General features: G+C 41.3%; 1 protein-coding gene across 2 annotated transcripts; it reads right to left on the reverse strand.

The window, feature by feature from the left end:
- Positions 4,675 to 23,595, reverse strand: LNP1 (leukemia NUP98 fusion partner 1). Of its 2 annotated transcripts, XM_005654070.3 has the most exons (4): positions 23,072 to 23,595; positions 10,739 to 10,795; positions 10,424 to 10,654; positions 4,675 to 5,171 (listed from the first exon to the last, which is right to left on the reverse strand). In XM_005654070.3, exons 1-4 carry the CDS (start codon positions 23,225 to 23,227, stop codon positions 5,022 to 5,024), a joined length of 594 nt encoding a protein of 197 aa, XP_005654127.1. In that variant the 5' UTR covers positions 23,228 to 23,595; the 3' UTR covers positions 4,675 to 5,021. The 2 variants fall into 2 exon arrangements, with proteins under 2 accessions (XP_005654127.1, XP_003132750.1); XM_003132702.4 differs by lacking the exon at positions 10,739 to 10,795.

Here is a 23,624-nt window from a genome sequence, read left to right on the forward strand (position 1 = left end):
GCCGCCAGCCTTCGCCACAGCCACAGCAATGAGGGATCCGAGCCACGCTGCAACCTACACCACAGCTCACCGCAACGCCAGATCCTTCACCCACTGAGCAAGGTCAGGGACCAACCCGCAATCTCATGGTTCCTAGTTGGATTCATTAACCACTGAGCCATGATGGGAACTCCTTCATTATTTTTTTAACTCAATGAATTTTATTACATTTATAATTGTACAATGATCATTACTACTTAATTTTATAGCATTTCCATCCCAAACCCTCAGCCCATCCCCCCACCCCCAAACTGTCTCCTTTGCAAACCACAAGTTTTTTGAAGTCTGTGAGTCAGTATCTGTTCTGCAAAGAAATTCATTGTATCCTTTTTTGGATAGCATGTAGGTGATAGCATATGACTTTGGTGTCTCACTGTCTGACTAACTTTACAAAACTAATTTCTAGGTCCATCCATGTTACTGCAAATGCCATTATTTCTTTCCTTTTAATGGCTGAGTAATATTCAGTTGTGCATATGTATCACATCTTCTTTATCCTTTCCTCCGTCGATAGGCATTTAGGTTGTTTCCATGTCTTGGCTATTGTATACAGTGCTGCAATGAACATTGGAGTACATGGTTCTTTTTGAGTCATGGTTTTCTCTGAATAGATGCTCAAGAGTGGGAAAATTCATTATGTTTATGGATGAATAATATTCCTCTGTGTGAGAGACAGAGAGATCTTCTTTATCCATTCATCCATCAAAGATGGATGAATTAAATTGTTTCCATATCTTGGCTGTTATAAATAATGCTGCAACGGACATGGGAGTGCATATATATTTTGAACTACTGTTTTGCTTCCTTCATATAAATATCCAGGAGTGGAATTGCTGGATTTTATGGTAGCTCTATTTTCAACTTTTAGAGGAACTTCCATACACTTGTCCATAGTGACTACATCAATTTATATGCCCACCAACGGTACACTAGGGTTCCCATCCACTGTTGTTTTTTTCCTCACATCTCCATACTGGCAAATGGGGCACAACTGTGCTCAGTCAATTAATATGATAATTGGCTCCAAAGTTGCAGCAGGAATTCAGCCAAAACGAATATATAAACCAAGATTACGGTAGACTGTTAAAAACTCCAAAGCAGAGAAACGTAGAATTTATAGTCCCTCCCTTTGCCAGTTTAAAATTTTCTATTGTGTAAATTTAAATCAGCAGCACAAGTATTTAAAGCCCTCTTTTGGAAATAACCAACTAGTTCATCATCCTCCCTCATGTGTACCTTTAAATACATTAATGAGTCATAAAGATTACCCAGACTTTAATCGGCTTAATCCAACCTCCAAGAGTTTTGATAGAAAATGCTGCAGGTCTCTCCTTTCTGTCGGAAAGTAATGGTAGCAATTTTGTCATTGGCGCATCACAGAGGCGATTGTGTCCAGCATTACCATCCAAATATCGGCTCAAGTCTGCCCCCTAGAGTAGAGTAAGTAGTGTGCCTTTACAGTAATGATGAACTGTATTAATTTCATATTTCTGACACTGGTCTTTTCCGAAGAACGACCACCATCTATTTTCTATGCTTCTGCATTATTTGAAAGTGTGTCAGATACTGCTTTTATAAGTTAAAAAAATTCATTTTAGTGGGGGAAATTTTATCTACAAATGCAATTTTTCTGTTTTCTTTTTCTTTTCTTTTTGGTTAAGGCCACCCCTGCAGCGCACGGAAGTTCCAGGCAGGGATTGAATCTGAGCTGCATCTTCGACCCAAGCCACAGCGGTGGCAGCACCAGATCCTTTAACCTACTACTGCCCAGGGCTGGGATCAAACCCACACATCTGCAGTGACACACGTTGCTACATTTTTTTTTTTTTTTTTTTTGTCTTTATTGCAGGGCCGCACCCAGGGCACATGGAGGTTCCCAGGCTAGGGGTCTAATGGGAGCTATAGCCTCGGGCCTATGCCACAGCCACGCAGGGTCCAAGCCACATCTTCGACCTACACCACAGCTCACGGCAACACCAGATCCTTAACCCACTGAGTGAGGCCAGGGATTGAATCCGCAACCTCATGGTTCCTAGTCGGATTCGTTTCCAATGCGCCATGATGGGAACTCCAAGTTGCTACATTCTGATTCTTAACCCATTGCACCAGGGTGGGAACTCCAAATTTTTCTTTTTTTTTGCTCCTGCCTGCAGCACACAGAAATTCCCTGGTCAGGGATGGAACTGGTGCCACAGCAGTAAACCAGAGCCACAGCAATGACAAGGGAGGATCCTTAACCTGGTGAGCCACCAGGGTACTCCCAGGTACAGCCCATCCTTGAATCCAGAAAGGGAAAGAACCTTCATATGTATCCTGGCTGAATTAGGAAGTAGCTATTGTCTCAGCCAGCCAGCCATGAGCCCTGGGAACTTGATTCAGTTCCCCTCCCATGAGTGGGCCACCACTCCTTGGACCTTTCTGCGGAGGTCCCAGCAGATGAGCAGACCATCCCCGAATCTGAACCTTGGTTGGTAAGACTGAAAAGTACCCAAAGTGAGGGTGGGGAAACAATTTTGTTCCCCACAACAGCAGCATAACATGGATCTCAAAGGCAGGTCAGGTCCATCCTCCCCTCAGTAGCAGCAAGTAACAGGCATACACGCCATATAATAGCTTAAAGTCATCTTTTTTTACTGTGTGGAAAAGCATAATTAAAAGGCTGCCTGAAAGTGTCAATTCAAAATGGTGAAGGTACAAGTATGAGAATGGAAAAAATGCAAGTCAAAGATCATCACTATTTTACTTTTCTTTCACTATTTCCCTCTTCTTTTTTTCTGCCTTAATTTCCTTCTTCTGGAGTTCCCGTCATGGCTCAGTGGTTAACGAATCTGACTAGGAACCATGAGGTTGCAGGTTCAATCCCTGGCCTTGCTCAGTGGGTTAAGGATCCAGCGTTGCTGTGAGCTGTGGTGTAGGCTGCAGACATGGCTCAGATCCCGTGTTGCTATGGCTCTGGCGTAGGCCGGTGGCTACAGCTTCAATTAGACCCCTAGCCTGGGAACCTCCATATGCCTCGGGTGCAGCCCTAGAAAAGACAAAAAGACAAAAAAAAAAAAATTCCTTCTTTTTACTGTCTATGCTGAAGTGAGTTTGCTTCTTACATAAGCAATCAGTTGCAGTATGAGTTATGAGTAGTAGTTTTAAGAGATATTCTCCTTTACAAAAGGGAGATTTTAGTAGCCCTTGGACAATTGAAGATCCAAGACAGAGACAAAGGAAAAATAGAATTCTAGTATCCTTCCTTCTAAGGAAAAAAAAAATAGAATATGGACCTAATGTCTTTATTAATCTGATTGTAGCGATCATTTCGCAAAGTATGTCAAATCTGCATAAAGCCAAGAAAAAAAAGGAGTGCCTGGAGTTCCCGTAGTGGCTCAGTGGTTAACAAATCTGACTAGGAACCATGAGGTTTCAGGTTCCACCCCTGGGCTACTCAGTGGGTTAAGGATTCGGAGTTGCCGTGAGCTATGGTGTAGGTTGCAGACGCTGCTCGGATCCTGCATTGCTGTGACTCTGGCATAGGCTGGTGGCTACAGCTCCAATTCGACCCCTAGCATGGGAACCTCCATATGCCGTGGGAGCAGCCCAAGAAATTGCAAAAAAAGACAAAAAAAAAAGGAGTGCCTGCTTCATCAGCATAATGCACTAAAATTTGAAGTCTCTAGATACAGAGAATATTAGCACAGCTCCCACATGAGGATGAGGCACAAATGTGTGGGGCATTCCTTGTGTTTCAAATAAGTAATGAATGTAATCTACAGCATAGTGACTATATTGTATTGTATATTTGAAAGTTGCTAAGAGAGTAGATCTTAAAAGTTCTCATTACAAGAAAAAGATGTGTCCTGCTGTGTACCACTGGGAACTATGTCTAGTCACTTATGATGGAGCATGATAATGTGCGAAAATAGAATGTATACATGTATGTATGTATAACTGGGTCACCATGCTGTACAGTAGAAAAAAATTGTATTGGAGAAATAACTATTAAAAATAATAATAATTTTTAACAATTAAAAAATAAAAAAGCAAGAAAAAGATGTGTAACTGTATGATGATGGATGTTAATTAGATTTACTGTGGTTATCATTTCACAATATAGGCAAATACTTAAGCATTACATTGGACACCTGAAAATAATATGTTGTTATATGTCAATTATACTTCAATAAAAACAAGAAATAATTAAATACAATGTTGCCTCATAAAGTTAGAACCCAGCACATAAAACTAATCTCAGAGAATCACTCCCCACCCATGTAATCCAAATTGTAACCTACTTCACTCCTAAATCCTGCTTTTGCCATCCACACCTGCCCATTCACAAGCACATCACAAGCCTGCTAAACTAAAGAGAAACAATAGTCCTGCCTCGGGTTAGGAACATGAGTCAGAATAAACTGGACTCAGTCCTAACTCTGCCACCTCATCAACGGGTTACCGAACCTCCCAAAACTCAGTTTCCTCAGCCAGCAAGTGAAAAGAATAGGTCTCATTTCAGAGTGGTGAGGATTATTTTAGGTAATGCATTCAAAGCTCAGCATAGTACTTGGCACATTAAATACCAGTTCTCCTTAAGTGATGGCCATTAGACATACTTACATAATAGCTTCTAATAAGGAAGTAAACTTCGAGTCACACCAATGACTTTTATTTAAAATTATTTGCAAGGCTGACGTGGAAGAAGGGTTGGTGAAGACGTGTGGGTGGCTCTTGAAATATCTTTCTTTACATTTTCAAGAATTACTTTACTCAATCAAAATACCTTTTCTTCTTTTTATTCCCATAAAAGGGCAACAGCAGATCATACTCTCAAAAGCAGTTGGAGAATGACGCCAGCTGTCTTGGGGAGCAGCTGGACCTACCACCCCCTGAGTCACTCAGCATCTGCGACACACTTTTATAGCTCCCTCTCCTGAGCCTGGTGAATTGGGGCTCAGAAAACACGATAGCATCTGTAGTTGTGGTGCGGAAACAAAGCATTATTTGGGCCATTTTTCAGGCAGGGCAGGTATATATGCTTCTCCAAGCTCTTCCTTCCTAGAGCTCCTCCTTTCCTCTACTTTCTTGTGAGACCTCATCTCCAGCCTCCAGCATTCTTTCTCATTTCTCTCCTTTCTGCTCTCAGGTCCCTGAAAATGAAGAGTCAGAAAAGGGTAGATATGCCAATAGGTAACAACATTCCATGTTTTTCCTAATGATCATAAATGAAGAAAGCCGTAATCATGTAGTAGACTTCACATCTTAGTTTCTAGCAGTAAATTAGCATAAATAAGTTAGCATGTTACTAAAGACTCAGCCATGGAATGGGGGGGTGGGCATCAGCACATGGTCAAGGAGGAAACTCAAGCTGCCCTCAACTCTGACTGTGCCCCTCACAGAGGGATGTGATTTCACCACACAATAAAATTAGTATTCTCCCAGTGCTTTTTGAAAAGGAACATGGCAAGTGAATCATACATGGAATGGTTTTAACCTCCTTATATTCACTCCCTTAAATTATATTAACTGGGTTTGCACTATGTTTTCATGTGAGGACTATGTAAAGAATGACATCCAACCACATTAACATTCCCAACAGGTTGTCCAGGGGTTCATATTCAATGATGAGTTAAACACATACTGTTGTTCTAGGATCAGGAGATACAGCACTAACTAGAGAGACCCTACCTCCTAGATGCTACACCTAGGTGGAGGGAGATAGACAATGAACTTTAAAGGAAACAAGAAACAATAATAACTATAAGCATGGTGAAATGACAGGAAGCTAGTGGGGGTAGGGGCTCTGGTTCCCTTGGTCAGAGAGTGCTTTTTAAGGGAATTAATTAAAAGGAATGGTGTTGGAGTTCCCGTTGTGCCGCAGTGGTTAACGAATCCAACTAGGAACCATGAGGTTGCGGGTTCAGTCCCTGCCCTTGCTCAGTGGGTTAACGATCTGGCATTGCCGTGAGCTGTGGTGTAGGTTGCAGACGCGGCTCGGATCCCGCGTTGCTGTGGCTCTGGTGTAGGCTGGTGGCTACAGCTCTGATTAGACCCCTAGCCTGGGAACCTCCATATGCCACAGGAGCGGCCCAAGAAATAGCAAAAAGACAAAAAAAAAAAAAAAAGGAATGGTGTTGATAAGTATAGTGATGGTATCTATTCACACCTTCAATTTTTTTAATAAACCAATAAAAGCATTACTCTCCCTCTCCTCCATTTGAACTGGAAAGGTGGAAAACCCCTGAGTGCCTATAAGGTGAATATATGCAGTGGTGAGTGGCAGTCAGATGAGCAAGGTCATGACTCAGCCCTGCAGGGTGACTTATGGGGAATGTCTGGTTACTGTGGTGGTGTCGGCTACGCTACAGTGTTAAATTGTTGTCATAACCAGGTTATTTCATTTCTACCTATAATGGTCCATTAGTCAAAATCAGAAAGTCCAACAAATGATGAAGCCGAATACAAGTTAAAAGGAGCTTAAAAATTGTACAAGCTCTGCAAATGTGCCTCCAGATTATTTTCATTAGCTCCAGAGGGTGTATTAAATCTATCCATCTGAACATATTTCATATTTAGCAGCCATGAATATCTCTAATCCCTATGAGAACAGTATTAAAAAAGAAAATATAGTGATGATTATTTGCGGCTTGGATTTTCTCTTATTGAGAATAGAGACTGAGAACTGCTCATAAATAATGACCTGAAATATTTCTTTCTTTCACAAAATGTGAAAAATTAACAAAATAAGCCAGTTGAGTTTTTCAAAATCAAAATGAAAATATTTAATGTTGTTGGTCATGATCAGGTCAAAAAGCAGTTTCTGGCTCTTCTTGATGCTAAAAGATATAAAATTTAGGAGTTCCCACTGTGTCACAATGGGATTGGCAGCATCTTGGGAGCGAGCGCTGGGTTTCAGGTTCAATCCCCAGGTACAGTGGGCTAAGGATCTGGTGCTGCTGCAGCTTAGGTCATGATTGTGGGTAGGATCTGATCCCTGGCCTGGAGAACTCCATAAGCCACAGGGTGGCCAAAAATGAAAATAAATAAATCAATAGGTAAAATAAAAAATGTGAAATTTAAATCTACATATTAGCATGCCTTGGGCTCCCAAATAAAATATATATATTTTTTTAATTTGCTGACAAATCACACTTTTTAATGGCGTTAGCTTTAGAAAGCACACCAATTGCTAAATAGAAAAAAGTTTTAAAGTATGCAACATTCTGAATGTTTTATTTTGCATTAAGATAAAATTTACAATATATATTCCCTTTAAAAACTGACATGGGTGTTCCTGTTGTGGATTAGCAGCAATGAACCCAACTAGTACCCATGAGGACACAGATTCAGTCCCTGGCCTCACTCAGCAGGTTAAGGATCTGGCATTGCCAAGAACTGTGGTGTAGATCACAGATGAGGCTTGGATCTGGTGTTGCTGTGGTTGTGGTGTAGGCTGGCAGCTGCAGCTCTAATTCAACCCCTAGCCTGGGAACTTCCATGTGCCAAGAGTTCAGCCCTAATAAGCAAAAAAAAAAAAAAAAAAAAAAAAAAAAAAAGACATAAAATAATACGATAAAATATAATACGATATATTACGATAAAAAAAAGTTTAATGATTTTGTAAATTCCTAGCAGATTTCTAGTTATTATACAGTTGTCCCTCATTATCTGCAAGGAGATTGGTTCCAGGACCACCCATGGACACCAAAAGCTGAAGATGTTCAAGTCCATGGGTAAGGAATCTGAGAATACAAAGGACCAACTGTATAAAACTGTGAAGAGAGTTCTTCAGTCAAAAAAGTTGAAAATGCTGCCTTGGTTATCGTGGCATTCAAAAGGAAGAAGTGGGAAATGAATGAAACATTTTTATATTTTAGTGATATTGTAATGAACATCTCTTTAAATAAGAAAACTGATTTCACAGAGTTCCTGCTGTGATGCAGTAGGTTAAGAATCTGACTGCAGCAGCTCTGGTTGCAGCTCTGGTTACTGCAGATGCACAAGTTTGATCCCCAGCCCACCACAGAGGGTTAAAGGATCTGGCATTGCCAGAGCTGCAGCCATTTAAAAAAAAAAAAAAGGAAAGAAAGAAAACTGATTTCACACCACACACTTCTGTAAATATGTGATATGAATTTTTTTCCTGAGGCCACAGAACCAACAAAGAACTGTTCAGATTAAAATTGTTTTTCAAAATATATTTATACCCTCCCTTGTTCTGAAGAATTTAAAGCAAGACAGTCCCCTAATTAATATAGTTAATGACTTTAACATATAGTTTTGAGACAGAAATTCTTTCACATGTTTTATTCCTGCCAAAAGTTCATAATGTGAATCTAATCATGAGGAAATATCAGATGAACTCAAACTGAGCTTCATTCTAAAAAACCACTGGCCTGTACTCTTCAGATGCCAGTTCCATCAAAGACAAGAAAAGACTGAGGCACTGCCCCAGAATAAAATAGCTTAAAGGGACATGAAAATCTGTTGTAATGTATGATCTAGAATCTCACTCTAAAAAATATTATTGGGACAACTGGCAAAATATGAATAAGTTCAATAGATTAGACATAAAAGTATCAGTGTTAATTTCCTGAGTTTAATTATCATACTGTGTTTATGTAAAAAAAAATTTTCTCGTGCCTTTGCAGGTGGGAAGGAGAGAGAGGGTATAAGTTAACGTAATAATGGAATTCCCTGGTGGTGCAGTGAGTTAAGGATCTGGCATTGTCACTGCTATGGCTCGGGTCACTGCTATGGTGCAGGTTCAATCCTTAGCCCAGGAGTTTTCACATGCTGTGGGTGCAGCCAAAAAAAAAAAAAAAAAAAAAAATGTGATAACATGTTGGGAGGGAATCTAGATGAAGGGTGTATTCTTTGCACTATTCTTGCAACATTGCTCTAAGTCTGAAGCCATATCCTTAAAAAAAAAAGTATAAAGAAAAGACATAAACTTAAGATTGGAGATACAGTGAATGACAGCTGTTTACTATTCTTCCTTCCTCATTCCTCTTACGATCCTGTAGAGAAAGCAGCTGACGGAAGGAGAATCATAGATCCAGAAAGACACCATCAGTGACAAAAGCAAGGTGTCACCTGTGAGACAAAGACACACAGGGACAGTACCCCAACAACCATCACTGCCGGGCAGAAGGCACTATGCTCAGGTGGACAGTGAGATCAGAAGCACTTGAGTGTCTTCCCCTTTCCATTCACAGAGCCTAGCTCAAAAACCAGGTGGCAATACACCTAGGTTACTTACTTGGCTCTGCCCACTACATGGCAGAAACAGATCCTGATTCTTGTTTTGCAAAATAAAACAAAAACCAAAGACCCACAAAAAAAGAAGTATTTTGTTCAAGGCCTCTCAGTGAGCATGTGGCCGAGTTGAAAAACTACCTCCCAATTAATTTATCTCAGATTTATTATGTTATGTATCACGTTTGGCATCATCAGTGGTGTTTCTATTCTTCCCCCATCTCATGCACTTGAATCTCCTGTGGTTTACTTAGACTCCCATGAGGCCACTGTGAATGCCTAGCCTTCTCTTGCTCCTGCTTCTGCTCCTGATCCTGCTCCTGGATATCCACTCAACAGAGTACAGAGATTGCCTTCTGAGTGCTTCTTAAAGCACAGGGAAGGAGTTCTCCTATGGCCTAGCAGGTTAAAGATCCGGCATTGTTACTGCAACAGCTCTGGCCACTGCTGCAGTGCGGGTTTGATCTGGGACCCGGGAAATTCTGCTTGCCTCTGGTGCAGCCAAAAAAACCTTTTTTTAATTTTTAAAAAGCCCTTACAAGGAGATATCACTTGTATCTGGAATCTAATAAAAATTATGGAACTAGAGACTCTCATAATAAATGAAGTCAAAAAGAGAAAGACAAATACCATAATATCACTTCTATATGTAATCTAATATACAGCACAAATGAACCTATCTACAGAAAAGAAACAAACTCATGGACTTGGAGAACAGACTTGTGATTGCCAAGGGGGAGGGGGAAGGAGTGGGATGGACTGAGAGTTCAGGGTTAGTAGATGCTAACCATTGAACTTGGAGTGAATAAGCAATGAGATCCTGCTGTATAGCACAGGGAAATATATCCAATCACTTCTGATGGAACATGATGGAGGATAATGTGAAAAAAAAAAGAATATATACATATATATATATATATATACATACATTCCATATATGATCCTTCAGGAATTCTTCCTATACCAGATGTCTTCAAAAATAATAATTTTAAAATGTTATATACATCTGGGTTCCCTAAAATTGAGTGCCATTTCTCAAAGATCTCAACACCAAGTTGAGAAAATTTGTTTCTCCTTAAACTGGTGGACCTTTTGGTGTTCCTTTTCTAAAATGGCTTAAATATTCAATAATTCTGTTACATACCAAAGAGACAGAGCGCTTGGTTCTAAAGCACAGCTGCTGTTCAAAGGACTCTGAAAATGCCTGAATTTTGGAATGAGATCTTTCTTTTGATTCCAGTGGCTCCTTGAATGACCCATCCCCTGAGCGTTTTCTGTAATCCCGCATGTGAGTACAGCTTCGAAATCCCTGGTCCTCATATGAATGTCTTCTAGGGTGGCTATCAGATGACATGAGCCTGGGAAGCACAGGAAACTGGGAATACAGAATAAAAAAATTTACAATCTAAAGAGATTACACAATATTAGCACAGAGATAGAATGTCTATAAATTACTAACCATACAAATCTGATGTTGAACTGAAATTTTATCTCCTTGATTGGTGGGACTTTTCTCCTGCAGCAAGGTAGTAGAGTCAATTGATTAAAACATTAAGTAGAACATCCCAAGCCTAGCTTTGTTGCTCCTTCGTCATTAGGGCAGTATAATGAATGTTCCAAGCCTTAAATTGATATATAAAAATAAATTCCTAAATGATCAAAAGAAATGTTTAGTGAGGCCATAAATACTTAAGAAATAATACAAAAGTGAATATTTGTGTGATTTCTATATGGAGAAGGCATTTCTAAACAAAAGAGCAAAAGAAAAAGTCATAAGGAAAAATATTAATTAAGTATATAAAAATAAAGGTAGTGTGCCTAATAAAACATATAAGTGTATGGTAGACCAAAAAAATTTTTTTAAATATGTGTTACATACTACTAATGTTAATAAAATATCTTGAAAATAAATAAGTGTATTTCATATAATACCGACAAACATTTCATGTAATACAAAGACATCAATGTTAAAATCACAACTGGAAAATGATCAAAGGACAGACCATTCAGAGAAGCAAAACTTCTTAAAAGAATTGTGGGAGTTCCCGTTGTGGCGCAGTGGTTAACGAATCCGACTAGGAACCATGAGGTTGCGGGTTCGGTCCCTGCCCTTGCTCAGTGGGTTAACGATCCGGCATTGCCGTGAGCTGTGGTGTAGGTTGCAGACGCGGCTCGGATCCCGCGTTGCTGTGGCTCTGGCGTAGGCCGGTGGCTACAGCTCCGATTCAACCCCTAGCCTGGGAACCTCCATATGCCGCGGGAGCGGCCCAAGAAATAGCAACAACAACAACAACAAAAGACAAAAAAAAAAAAAAAAAGAATTGTGATCTTGGAGTTCCCATTGTGGCACAGCAGAAACAAATCTGACTAGTAACTATGAGGATGCGGGTTCAATCCCTGGCCTCACTCAGTGGGTTAAGCATTCAGAGCTGCTGTGAGCTGTGGTGTAGGATGCAAACACAGCTCGGGTCCTGCGTTGCTGTGGCTGTGGCATAGGCTGGCAGCTGCAGCTCTGATTCGACCCCTAGCGTGGGAACCTCCATATGCTACAGATGTGGCCCTAAAAAGCAAAAATAAATAAATAAATAAGAATTGTGATCTTTGCTCTCTTAATGTATCTCACTTTCCAACCCACTACGATCCAGCTTTTTCACCCACACTAACTTGAGTCAGGATATTGGTCTCCATGTTGCCAAATTCTGTGCACTTTTTGGTCTTCTAATTATTCAGTAGCATTTAATAGCAGGTGCCCAGCGGACCCTTCTGGCAACAGTCTTTGTCTTGCCTTCTACCACTGCACCCTCTTGGTTTCCCTTTTGATTTTTCTGTCATGGTGTCTTAGACTTTTTTGCTCACTTCATCCTTCTATCTGCTCATAACTGTTGGAGTCTCCCAGTGCTCTAAATTAGTCTTCCTTCCCCCCCTTTCCTTTCTCACTTTACATTGTCTCCCTAAATGTCTCATCTCTAGTCTTCAATTTCTATCCATAACGCAGTTTCCTCATGTATATTGTGAGCCCAGACCCCTCTTCTGAACTTCTGCCCACTCAGCTTCTCCTCTTGGTATCCCATAGGCACTCAACCCAACTTGTCTGAATTGGAATTTATCATTTCTCCTCCCCAAACCCATTTCTCAAGTGCCCCTCACTCAGGAAAAGGCACCACCATTTGCCCAGTGATTCAGAACAGTAACTCTGAAGCCACCCTCCACATCCAATTGCCAAGTCAGCAGATTCCACTCAAGTGTCTCTCAAAACCATCCACTTTTTTCCAGTGCCACTGTTACTACCCTAATCCAAGTTATCATTACCTTTCACCCAGATCACAACAGCACCCTCAAAGTAGTGGATATCTGTATTCACTCTTACTTTATTTCATCCCCACAGCAGCCAGTGTTGTTAAAATAACAACAAAGAACTCGTACCTGAACACTTTCCGCTTTGCACCTCATCTTGCACCACCCCACCCCTTCAATGACACAGCCTCACTGGTCTCTGTCTGTTCCTCCACCTCACAGGCAATTTCACAAGGGGTCTTTTCTGGCTGTGACCTCACCCACCACCCCACCCCTTCACCTCATTACTGGCCAATCATCCTTCAGTCACTGTGGAAACTGCATTTCCCCAGGACGTCTTTCCTACCATCCCTGAACAATCTTCTGAGATCTCATCCTTAATTATGATACTAATTACAACTGTCATCACTAATTTGGTTACTTTTGTTACACAACTCTCTTCTCCATTAGACTATATGCTCTATCATGTCAAGGGCTGTATTTCATCTCTGCTAGAATCCCAGTATGTGAACTTTGCCTTGTTCAGAGCTGGCATTCATTAAATATATATTGAATGAATACATGTATAAAGAATGAAAGAAAAAGAAATACCAAATGGTAAAAATTTGGTATTTCTTTTGGTAATGGTAAAAATTATTAATGCTTAGCAGTAGTCAAAAATTATGGTAAAATGAAATAACATACAATTTTACATTTATATATATACACATATATATTTATAAATATATATATTTTAATGATACTAACACTAGCAAGAGTGCCAGGGAATAGGCACTGTCATTTCTTGCTGGTAGGGCTAGAAATGTACACAGCCTTCCTAGAAAGTTGTTGGCAACAGGAGCCTAAAGTCTTAAAATACTTCTCTCCTTGAGCTGATCCCTTGCACATCATTATGGGCTGTATTGTGTCATCCTTCCCCCCAAATTCACATGTCGAAGACCTACATGAGTAGCTGAGAACTGACTGTATTTGGAGATTGGACATTTAAAGATTAGGTTAAAATGAGGCCATGAGTGTGGCCCTAATCCAATCTGATGAGTGTCCTTATTATAAGAAGAAGATATGAGAGACACCAGGGATACATTCACACAGAGGAAAGACCATGTGAGGACACAGCAATAAGGTGCCATCTACAAGCCAAGGAGAGAGGCCTCAGAAGAAACCAAACCTGCTGACACCTGGATCTTAAACTTCCAGCCTCCAAATCTGTGTGGAAATAAATGTCTATTGTTTAAGCCATCCAGTCTATGGCATTTTGTTATGGCAGCCTGGGAAAACCCACACACATGTCTAGAAAGTTACTCTCAAACAATAATCACAAATATGGGGAGCTCCTGCTGTGCACAATGGGATTGGCAGCATCTGGGAGCATTGGGATGTGGGTTCAATCCCCAGCCCAGAACAGTGGGTTAAGGATCTGTGTCACCACAGTTGTGGCTTAGGTCATTACTATGGCTTGGATCTGATCTCTGGTCCAGGAGCTCCATAAGCCTAGGAGTGGCCAAAAACGAAGAAAAAAAAAAAAAAAAGGGAGTTCCCATCGTGGCTCAGCAGTAATGAACCCAACTAGTATCTATGAGGATGTGGGTTCAATCCCTAACCCAGCTCAGTAGGTCAAGGATCCAGCATTGTCGTGAGCTGTAGCATAGGCCGGCAGCTACAGCTTGGATTTGACCGCTAGCCTGGGAACCTCCATATGCCATGGGTGAAGTCCTAAAAAAAAAGAAAAAAAGAAAGAAATATGGTTAAAGATTTATAGAGATGCTAGGACACATGAGGTAACTATATATTAGTCCATTTACTCCAGGTCAGACATAGTACTTGATGTTGTGGATAAAGTGGGGAGCAAAGCAGACAGTGTTTCTCCCTCTTAGAGTTTATGTCTACCTGGGAGAGAAATACTAAACAAACAGGGCCGCTGCCTACATTCTTGACCAAATGCTATAAAGGGAATGTTCAAGGTGCCATAAGATGGTATATCAGAGTAAAATCTCATATATTTGGGTGGGTGTTGAGGTGGCTGGGAGGCTCAGGGGAGATTTCTGCGAAGGGGTGACAATTCAGCTATAAGCTGAAGAACTAATTAGGGAACAGAGTCCACTTGTCTGCCTGAGGATGAGACCATATGTACAGAAGCCCTGCCACAGAGAGAGCTTGCTGGCATGGAAGGAAAGAAGCCTGATGGGGTTGGGGAGCACCTGAGAGGAGGAAGGAGGGCTGGAATGGGAAGGCGGTAATGGGCTGGAGTCAGGAGAAATAAGATAAGCCATATATATATATATATATTTTTTTTTTTTTTTTTCAGAGCAGTACCCATGGCACATGGAAGTTCTCAGGCTAGTGAGTCAAATCCAAGCTGCAGCTGCTGGCCTATACCACAGCCACAGCAACGTGGGATCCAAGCTGCATCTGTGACCTACACCACAACTCATGGCAACACCTGATCATTAGCCCACTGATCGAGGCCTGGGATCGAACCCGAATCTTCATGGATATTAGTCCAGTTTGTAACCCGCTGAACCACAGTGGCAACTCCCAAGATAAGCAATCTTAACATAATCAACTGTGGGAGTTCTCTGGTGGTCTAGTGGTTAGGGTTTGGCACTTCCACCCCTGTGGCCCAGGTTCAGTCTCTAGTCTGGGAGCTGAGATCCCACATCAAGCCGCTGTGCATTGTGGCAAAAAAAAAAAAAAAAAAAAAAAAACCCACAAAACAAAAAACATACCCAACTGTTATCAAAGGCTTTCTCTGCGATGTGGCCTTGTTTTCTTCATGATCCACAGTGATCATGTATTGTATGATTAGGAAAACAACACAAAAATTTTGAGACTGGGGCACAGAAGGACAAATACGGCATGATTCCATTTACATTAGGTATCTGGTCAACTCATAAAAGCAAGGAATACAAAAGTGATTGTCAAGGACTGGGAGGATGCAGAAATGGGGAGTTGCTAATCAATGGGTCTAAAATTTCAGTTATGCAAAGTGAGTAAGTTCTAGAAATCTGCTACGCAACATTGTGTCTATAGAAAACAATACTGTACTGTACACTTAAAAGTCTGCCAAGGAGGGGAGTTCCCATCGTGGCTCAGCAGAAATGAATCTGACTAGCATCCATGAGGACGCAGGTTCGATCCTTGGCCTTGCTCAGTGGGTTAAGGATCCGGGGTTGCTGTGAGCTGTGGTGTATTATGTCACAGAAGTGCTCAGATCTGACGTTGCTGTGGCTGTGGCACAGGCCTGCAGCTGCAGCCCTGATTTGACACCTAACCTGGAAACCTCCATATGCCACAGGCGGTGGCCCTAAAAAAAAAAAAGGAAAAAAATCTGCCAAGAGATAGCTCTCATGTTACTTGTTCTCACCATACTAAAATTTTTAAAATAATAATTTAAAATGTGAGAGTGGGAGTGAAATGCAGATGTTTGTACAAATGTCCTCTTCCACTGAGAGGCCTGAAAAAAATGACAAGGGTTTCCATCACAATATAATTAAAGTGTATACTTAATACCTCTTTATGTCAGAGGAAATTTTCAGTTTATTTGTTCTGGTGTGGGACCTTGTGAGAAATAAGCTTAAAAGAGCATTCTAGGAGTTCCTGTCGTGGCTCAGTGGTTAACGAATCCGACTAGGAACCATGAGGTTGCGGGTTCAAATTCTGGCCTTGCTCAGTGGGTTAAGGATCCGGCATTGCCATGAGCTATGGAGTAGGTTGCAGACGCGGCTTGGATCCTGCATTGCTGTGGCTCTGGTGTAGGCCAGTGGCTACGGCTCCGATTGGACCCCTAGCCTGGGAACCTCCATGTGCTGCAGGAGCGGCCCAAGAAATGGCAAAAAGACAAAAAAAAAAAAGCATTCTAATTGGTTACAGAGAAAAGCTCCCACTTTTAAAAATGTTTGCTTACTGAGCAAGCTCTACTTACATAATTTTATATACCCTTCTAATATAATTTCCCTCATTAAGATTTGTATCAATGCCCTAAATAGCTTATTTTTACAAGGTATGGACTTGTCACCTTCACAACCATGGACCAACTTTATCCCCATGCTGTGAAGCAGGTCTGACACGTGGGCTGGAATCCCCCACACCCTGAGCTTGCCAGCTAGGCTCCCCAGCCCCCAGACTACAAAGCCCAGAAAATGACTTCTGTCAAAGAAAAATCCTACGCAGTCTCTGACCCCAAGCTTTTTTTGTTTTTAAATAAAAAAGTTATGTAATATCTTTACTTCAAGAGCTTAACTACTTGATGTTCTTTTTTCTGGGTTTAATTGCAATTACCCTTCAATTGTACCCCTCTGGCTCTCTGAGTAAATGCAAGCACCTGAGCCACCCATTAACAGCAAGATGAGAAACAAGAGGGATAAAATTCAGGTGCTGAGATAATAAGAGCTATGTTGATTCATCGTGCATGGTGTGTGTCAGGCACTCTGGGGGCCATGCCCTTATTGCTAACCTCAGAATAAATCCTACAAGGGAGTCATTCCTCCCCTTTTACAGTTGAGGAAAATGAATCTTAGTCTGGCTAAGTGACTTGCCTAACATTATGTGACTAGTAGACAGGATTAAGATGGCAGAATAGAAGGACTGGAGTTCAACTTCTCTCATAAAAACAACAAAATTACAACCAAATGCTGAACAATCTTCAATCAAATGGACTGGAAACTTTCAAAAAGATATCCTACTCCGGAAGACAAAGAGGAGGCCACATCAAGAGGTAGGAGGGGCAATTATGTGATATAAGTAACCCCATACCTCCTGGGTGGGAAGCTCCACAGACTGGAAAGTAACTGGTTCACAGAGACTCACCTATAGGAGTGAGAGTTCTGAGTCCCACGTCAGGTCCCCACGCCTAGGGATCTGGCACTGGAAGAAAGAGCCCCCAGAGCATCTGGCATTGAAGGCCAGTGGGGCTTGTGTGCAGGAGCTCCATGGGACTGAGGAAATGGAGACCCCATTCTTGAAAGGCACACACAGGATTTCATGTGCACTGGGTCCCAGGGCAAGGCAGAGGCTCCATAGGAATCGGGGTCAGACCTGACTGCAGTTCTTGGAGGTTTTCCTGGGAAAACAGGGAGTAACTGTGGCTCATTGAGGGGGAAGGATATTGGACGCAAAGGCTTTGGGAATATTCATCAGCATGTGTTTCTCTGGAGATGGCCATTTTGAGAAAATCTGGCCCTACCCATCAGCGCTGAGAAGCCCCATGCCAAACAATAATCCAGGTGGGATCACAGCCCCACCCATCAGTAAACAGGCTGCCTGAAGACCCCCTTCCCCCTGCCAGGCACACAGCCACCTCTAATCTCACCCAGAGACAAGCCCCACCCACCAGAGGGATAGGAGTAAGCCCCACCTATCAGTGGGAAGGCACCAGTCCCTCCCATCAGGAAGCCTACAGCAAGCTCCCCTCCACACACCACCTTCAGCCACAAGGGAGGCAGACATCAGAAATTAAACGGAAAGAAATAACAGCATTTGCAGTAACATGGATGGACCTAGAAATTATCATACTAAGTGAAATCAGTCAGATGGTGAGATACCAATACCAAATGCTATCACTTACATGTGAAATCTAAAAAAAGACACAATGAACTTCTTTGCAGAACAGTTACTGACTCACAGACTTTGAAAAACTTATGGTTTCCAAATGAGACAGGTTAGGGGGTGGAGGGATGCACTGAGGGGTTGGGATGGAAAGTCTATAAAATTTGGTTGTGATGATCATTGTACAACTACAAATGTAATAAAATTCATTGAGTAATAAAATACTAAAGGAAAAAAAAAGAATGTAAAAAAAAAAATAAAGAAAACCAGGAAGTTCCCTTGTGGCACAGCGGGTTAAGGATCCAGCATTGCTACAGCTGTGGCGCAGGTTGCAACTGTGGCGTGGGTTTGATTCCTGGCTTGGGAACTTCCTCATGCCAAAACAAAACAAACAAGCAAAAATAGGTGACTAGTGAGTTTACTGGAGAGGTAAATTGCCAAGTCTAAGACAGACCTTCTTTGGATTTAATAATCCTAAACTTCTGTCTTCAGCACCCCAACAACTTCATTCTGTTTCTGTGTAAAACTGCCTGTAAACATTCTTTTCACAATGTATCAGTTATAAAAATACTGTATGGTACTCTTAAAAATCTGCCAAGAGATCTCATGTTAACCTGTTCTCATTATACTCAAACTTTAAACATTCTATTTCAGAAGTGATAATGGTAATTTGTAGGTCTTTAGGAATTAGTCTAAAAGAATTTTATGTGATGAGTATTTGATAATGTAGTCTAATTGCTTATAAACAGAGCCAAGATGCTATATATGGAAACAGCATCAGGAAAAAAATAGATTTAAGTGTTCAACTGGTAAAATAGTAGGTCAACACCATCCACTGGACATCATTTAGGGAAACTAAAAGATGTTTTAAACTCTGGTGAAGAAAATGAAGAAGAAGGGGGAGGGGAGGGAAAAGGAGGGGAGGGAAGAGGAGGAGGGAGGAGGGGGGAGTAAAAGAAGAATAGGTACTTATTAGGTACCAGGCACTGTCCCATTTACATGTTGGGACCTCATGCAGAGTGAGGTCGGGTAAACTTGCTCAGAGTTCGGCTGCCAGCAGTAGATTCTGGGAGGCTACCTCCAGAGGCGTCGCTCTTAACCACTCCGCTCTGCTGCCTTCCTGGCAATTCCTCTATCTCAGTACCCAGCAGAAAAGAAAACAATCCATGGACCATTATGATAAAAGCTCCTCTGTAGAATTGTTGCTGATGCCTGAAATTCTATCACTAGTTTCATTTCTTTGGATTAAAGCATCATCTCCTCTTGAAATTAAATCCAAATTTAATCTGAAAAACAAGGAACTGGGCGCAGTGGAAAACAAATCTGACCAGTATCCATCAGGACGAGGTTTTGATCCCTGTCTTCACTCAGTGGGTCCAGGATCCGGCGTTGCCCTGAGCTGTGGTGTAGGTCGCAGACTAGGCTCAGATCCCACATTGCTGTGGCTGTGGTATAGGCCACCTGCTACAGCTCTGATTCCACCCCTAGCCTGGGAACCTCCATATGCCACAGGTGCGACCCAAAAACGAAAAAAAAATTTAAGGAACCGCTATTAGTCATGAAACTTGAGAGCATACCCTCTCTCTTGGGGTTTGTGAGAAATCCTCTAAGGGGTCCATGCCCCCACCCCATCCCTGTCATGAGCAACTACAGGAGAAAAATTGCTATAGTGTAATACTATAATGAAGAGAGTGTGTAGCCATCATTGGGTCAATCAGAAATAAAAATTAAAATTATATATACCTATACAGCTTTTTTTGGGGGGGGGGTCTTTTGTGCATTTAGGGCCTCACCCACACCATATGGAGGTTCCCAGGCTAGGGGTCGAATCGGAGCTGTAGTTGCTGACAATGCCACAGCCACAGCAATGCAGGATGTGAGCTACATCTGCAACCTACACCACAGTTCAGGGCAACACCGGATCCTTAACCCACTGAGCAAGGCCACAGATGGAACCTCATGGATACTAGTCAGATTCGTTAACCACTGAGCCATGACAGAAACTCCTCTACACAGCTTTAAATGGAGAATATGAAGACAATATAAAATTGGCTAAAGGTGATTTTTTTTTTTTCTTTTTAAGGCTGCATATGGAAGTTCCTAGGCTAGGAATGGAATCAGAGCTACAGCTTCCCGCCTACAGCATAGCCACAGCAATGCTGGATCCTTAACCCACCGAGTGAGGCCAGGGGTTTAAACCCATGTCCTCAGGGTTACTAGTTGGGCTCCATTACTGCTGAGCCACAATGGGAACTTCTAAAGGTGATTATTTTAAAAAAGAGAAAGAATCCATTGGGTGCAGATAGGTAGAAGCTACTTTTATATCTTCTCATACGATATCATGAGGGCCAGCATATACTGTCCCTACCTTAAATATCGAAGAAGCACTAAGAGAAAAGAGAGACTTCAAATTACTGACTTTATTTTTTTTTTTCACCAAGGACCTCAGGACAATAAAGTTAGATTTTTTTAATTTGCTTTAAATCATCAATCACAGATTATAATGAGATTAAAATATCAAAAAGGAGTGTTCTCTGAGAAGGAGCAAGCTTCACCCTTTGACTACCTCATTCTTTCTGCTAAATTTGTATCTTCTGCTAGATTGGAAGTTCCACAAGCACAGAGGCCATGTATGTTTTCTTTTACCCTATAATCCTACTGTGCCTTGCACAATGCCTGGCACATAGTAGGTGTTCAATAAATATGTTTAATAAATTAACACTTCATCACATGGTTTTGCAAGATACAAGAGGCTAAAGAACCATATTAGAAACCACATTCAAATAGGAAAGGGGGGGGAAATTCTTCTCTTCCTATGCACGTAATACTGATGGATATAGATTACTAATAAGTTGCAAAAGGGAAGAGCCTTAGACTGGAGCACTGGGGAGAGGAAGAAAAAAGATAAGGCTAAGAGTAAGCTTTTTAACAACATTTTTATTGAGCTCAAGCAAAACACAAAAAACTTGAAAATCTAATTGTTCTCTTATCTCTAAAGTAAGAAAAATTTGAACACATTTTAGAATTAGAAAAGTTAAGTATCCAACTACAGATGCACTTCACAAATACCTGGCCTTGTGTGAACAGAGATGAAGAATCAGACTCCCTATTTTTCAGAACTCTGCCCACACTGCCCTGGGTCCCCTGATCTGTGTTCTGTGATTTGTGCTTTCTATTAAGTCAGGTTATCATGTTTACCCCTTGCTTTATCTTCTTAAATAAACTTATGCAGAGTTTTCTTGTGGCACAGCAGGTTAAGCATCTGGCATTGTCACTGCAGCAGCTTGGGTCACTGCTGTGACATGGGTTTTCACCCTGGCCTGGGAACTTCCACAAAAAATAAATAAACACATGCTTTCTGCATGTCAGTCTGATAATTATGGAATTTATTATTGACTCAGAGAATGCAAGCAGGTTGATTCAGGCATATGTCCAAAGCAGTATGAACAGAAAAAAAAAATATGTGGACCCATTTAGAAATGTTCTACAAAACAAATCCTGTTATTCCCCAATAGTTTGAGGCAAACAACATTGCAATCTACAAGAGGATTCTCTAATAGGGTGGATTATCCCAGTTCTTAAAGTCTAATAGATACTAAAATTTATTCAAGAAACTGTATTTTATAAGTCATGTTTCTTTGTTTTCATATTTTCTGTGGCTCCAATGGGCTGTCATAGTAAATAGTGAATCTCATTTTTTCTCTTTATTTCTCCCTGGTTCTCATTATCTAGCTAAAGGCTAGTCACACTCCTGGTTCATACATTATGAATACCCAACTCAATGTGTGACATAAGAGATTAAAAGGAGACCATGACAAGCAGGTGTTTATTTTCTAACAGAATCACAAAAAATTAGAGCTAAAAGCATTCCTGGAGATCATCCAGTGCAACCTCTCTCCTTTATCACTTAAAGAACCCGAAGTTCAATGAAGTGTTGAAACGTGCGCTTTATCCTTGAATATATATTTGGTAAGAGATCTGATTTCAAATATTTGTGTCTCAAAGAGGTCTCATTCCTTAAACTTGCTGATCATTGGGGGTAAAAGAGATTGCCTTACACACTTTAATATACTTCTCACGCATTATGCTTCCAGGAACTGTGGAACTAAAAATGAAATAAAATAATATTACCCCCCAAACTTATTTGGTTCTGGAGTTAGCAGAAGCAGGGAGATGGTGGAATATTCTCTGGTAGCTGGAATGCTAAGTGTTATGCGAAAAAGAAAAGCTGTATTAATCCCCATAACTCTGAAGCAGAAAACAAACATGTCTACCTGGGGGTCTTCTAGCACCTCAGTTGAGCAAAAATCCCTGGCCGTACCTGCTGCCAAGTCCAAACCTGGCCAGGCCCATCCAATCCCCTCTTGGGACTTTTCCTGCTCATACCTTGCTCCCCCTCGATTCCAGGTGCTCTGCCTAGCCATGGGGAAATAGTGCTGAGGGCAGGAGAATTTTGGCTTTCTCTCCCACCCCAAAACAAAATAAGAACCAAAAGAAAGAACATATCAGATTTACCAAAGGTAGTGATTAATTTTGTGGAATCCCCAATTCCTTAGATATCACCAAATAGTGGAACTATTTTCATTATTTCAAAAAGACCATTGAAAATTGTACAGTGATCCACACCAATGCTATGCAAACTATAACATCGGGTTTCTTTCCTTTGGCTTGAATTACATTACCACTCAACAGGATTATCTCAGGCTTATCAGGAGCTCTGAAGAGCAGTTAAATATAGCTTAGGTTGCTAAAAACAAAGGAATCATTACTTAATAGATGAAAACCAGGTCCCTTGGAGGACAGGATAAAATGATAAAAGGGATTTTTGTGAATATGAAAAAAAGGCTTGGAAGTACTGATTTTCAGCCAAAGAAAACTTTATACTTCAAAAAGATCTCAGAGAAATCCCCCTCCCCTAGTTCAGCTCTCCCCTGGTTCCATGATAATAACTCACTGGGCAGGGCAGGGAGGTTTTCCTGCTAATGGCATCTTGTGATCCATGGCGGTCCCGGAGTCCTCTCTCATCCTCCTCTATCCAGCTGTGACCCCAGAAGCTGCTCATCCATTTGGCAAAACACACATCATCATCATCATCATCTTTGTGCTCCATGTAAAGGTGATTCAAAATATCGACGCCCTGTCCCTAAATTTGGCAGAGAGAAATATTACCCAACAGGGCTGACTTGATGAAACCCAGGATATCCCCCAAAAGACAAAAGGAAACCGGTGTTTTCAAATGGTCTCTGATAATGCAGTCCTTAAAGAAGAAAGATTTACTAAACAACCACTTCACCATCAGGCAGCCTCTGGTAATGTCTATTTATAAATTGTGCAGCCCACATTCCCCTCCCCTCCCCCTGTCTTTTCAAATTGAGAGGATTTTTAATCCTTCCATTGCTGGGGCTTGTGCCTCACAGCCTAAGGGTGGGAAGCACAGTTCACTGCCTGGTTTTCCCTGTGCTTTGCTGCTGATGGCATGTGATGGCATCTCCAGCTGTCAATGATGA

This window comes from Sus scrofa, chromosome 13 (assembly GCF_000003025.6).
Source record: "Sus scrofa isolate TJ Tabasco breed Duroc chromosome 13, Sscrofa11.1, whole genome shotgun sequence".
In the NCBI taxonomy this organism is placed as follows: Eukaryota; Metazoa; Chordata; class Mammalia; order Artiodactyla; family Suidae; genus Sus; species Sus scrofa.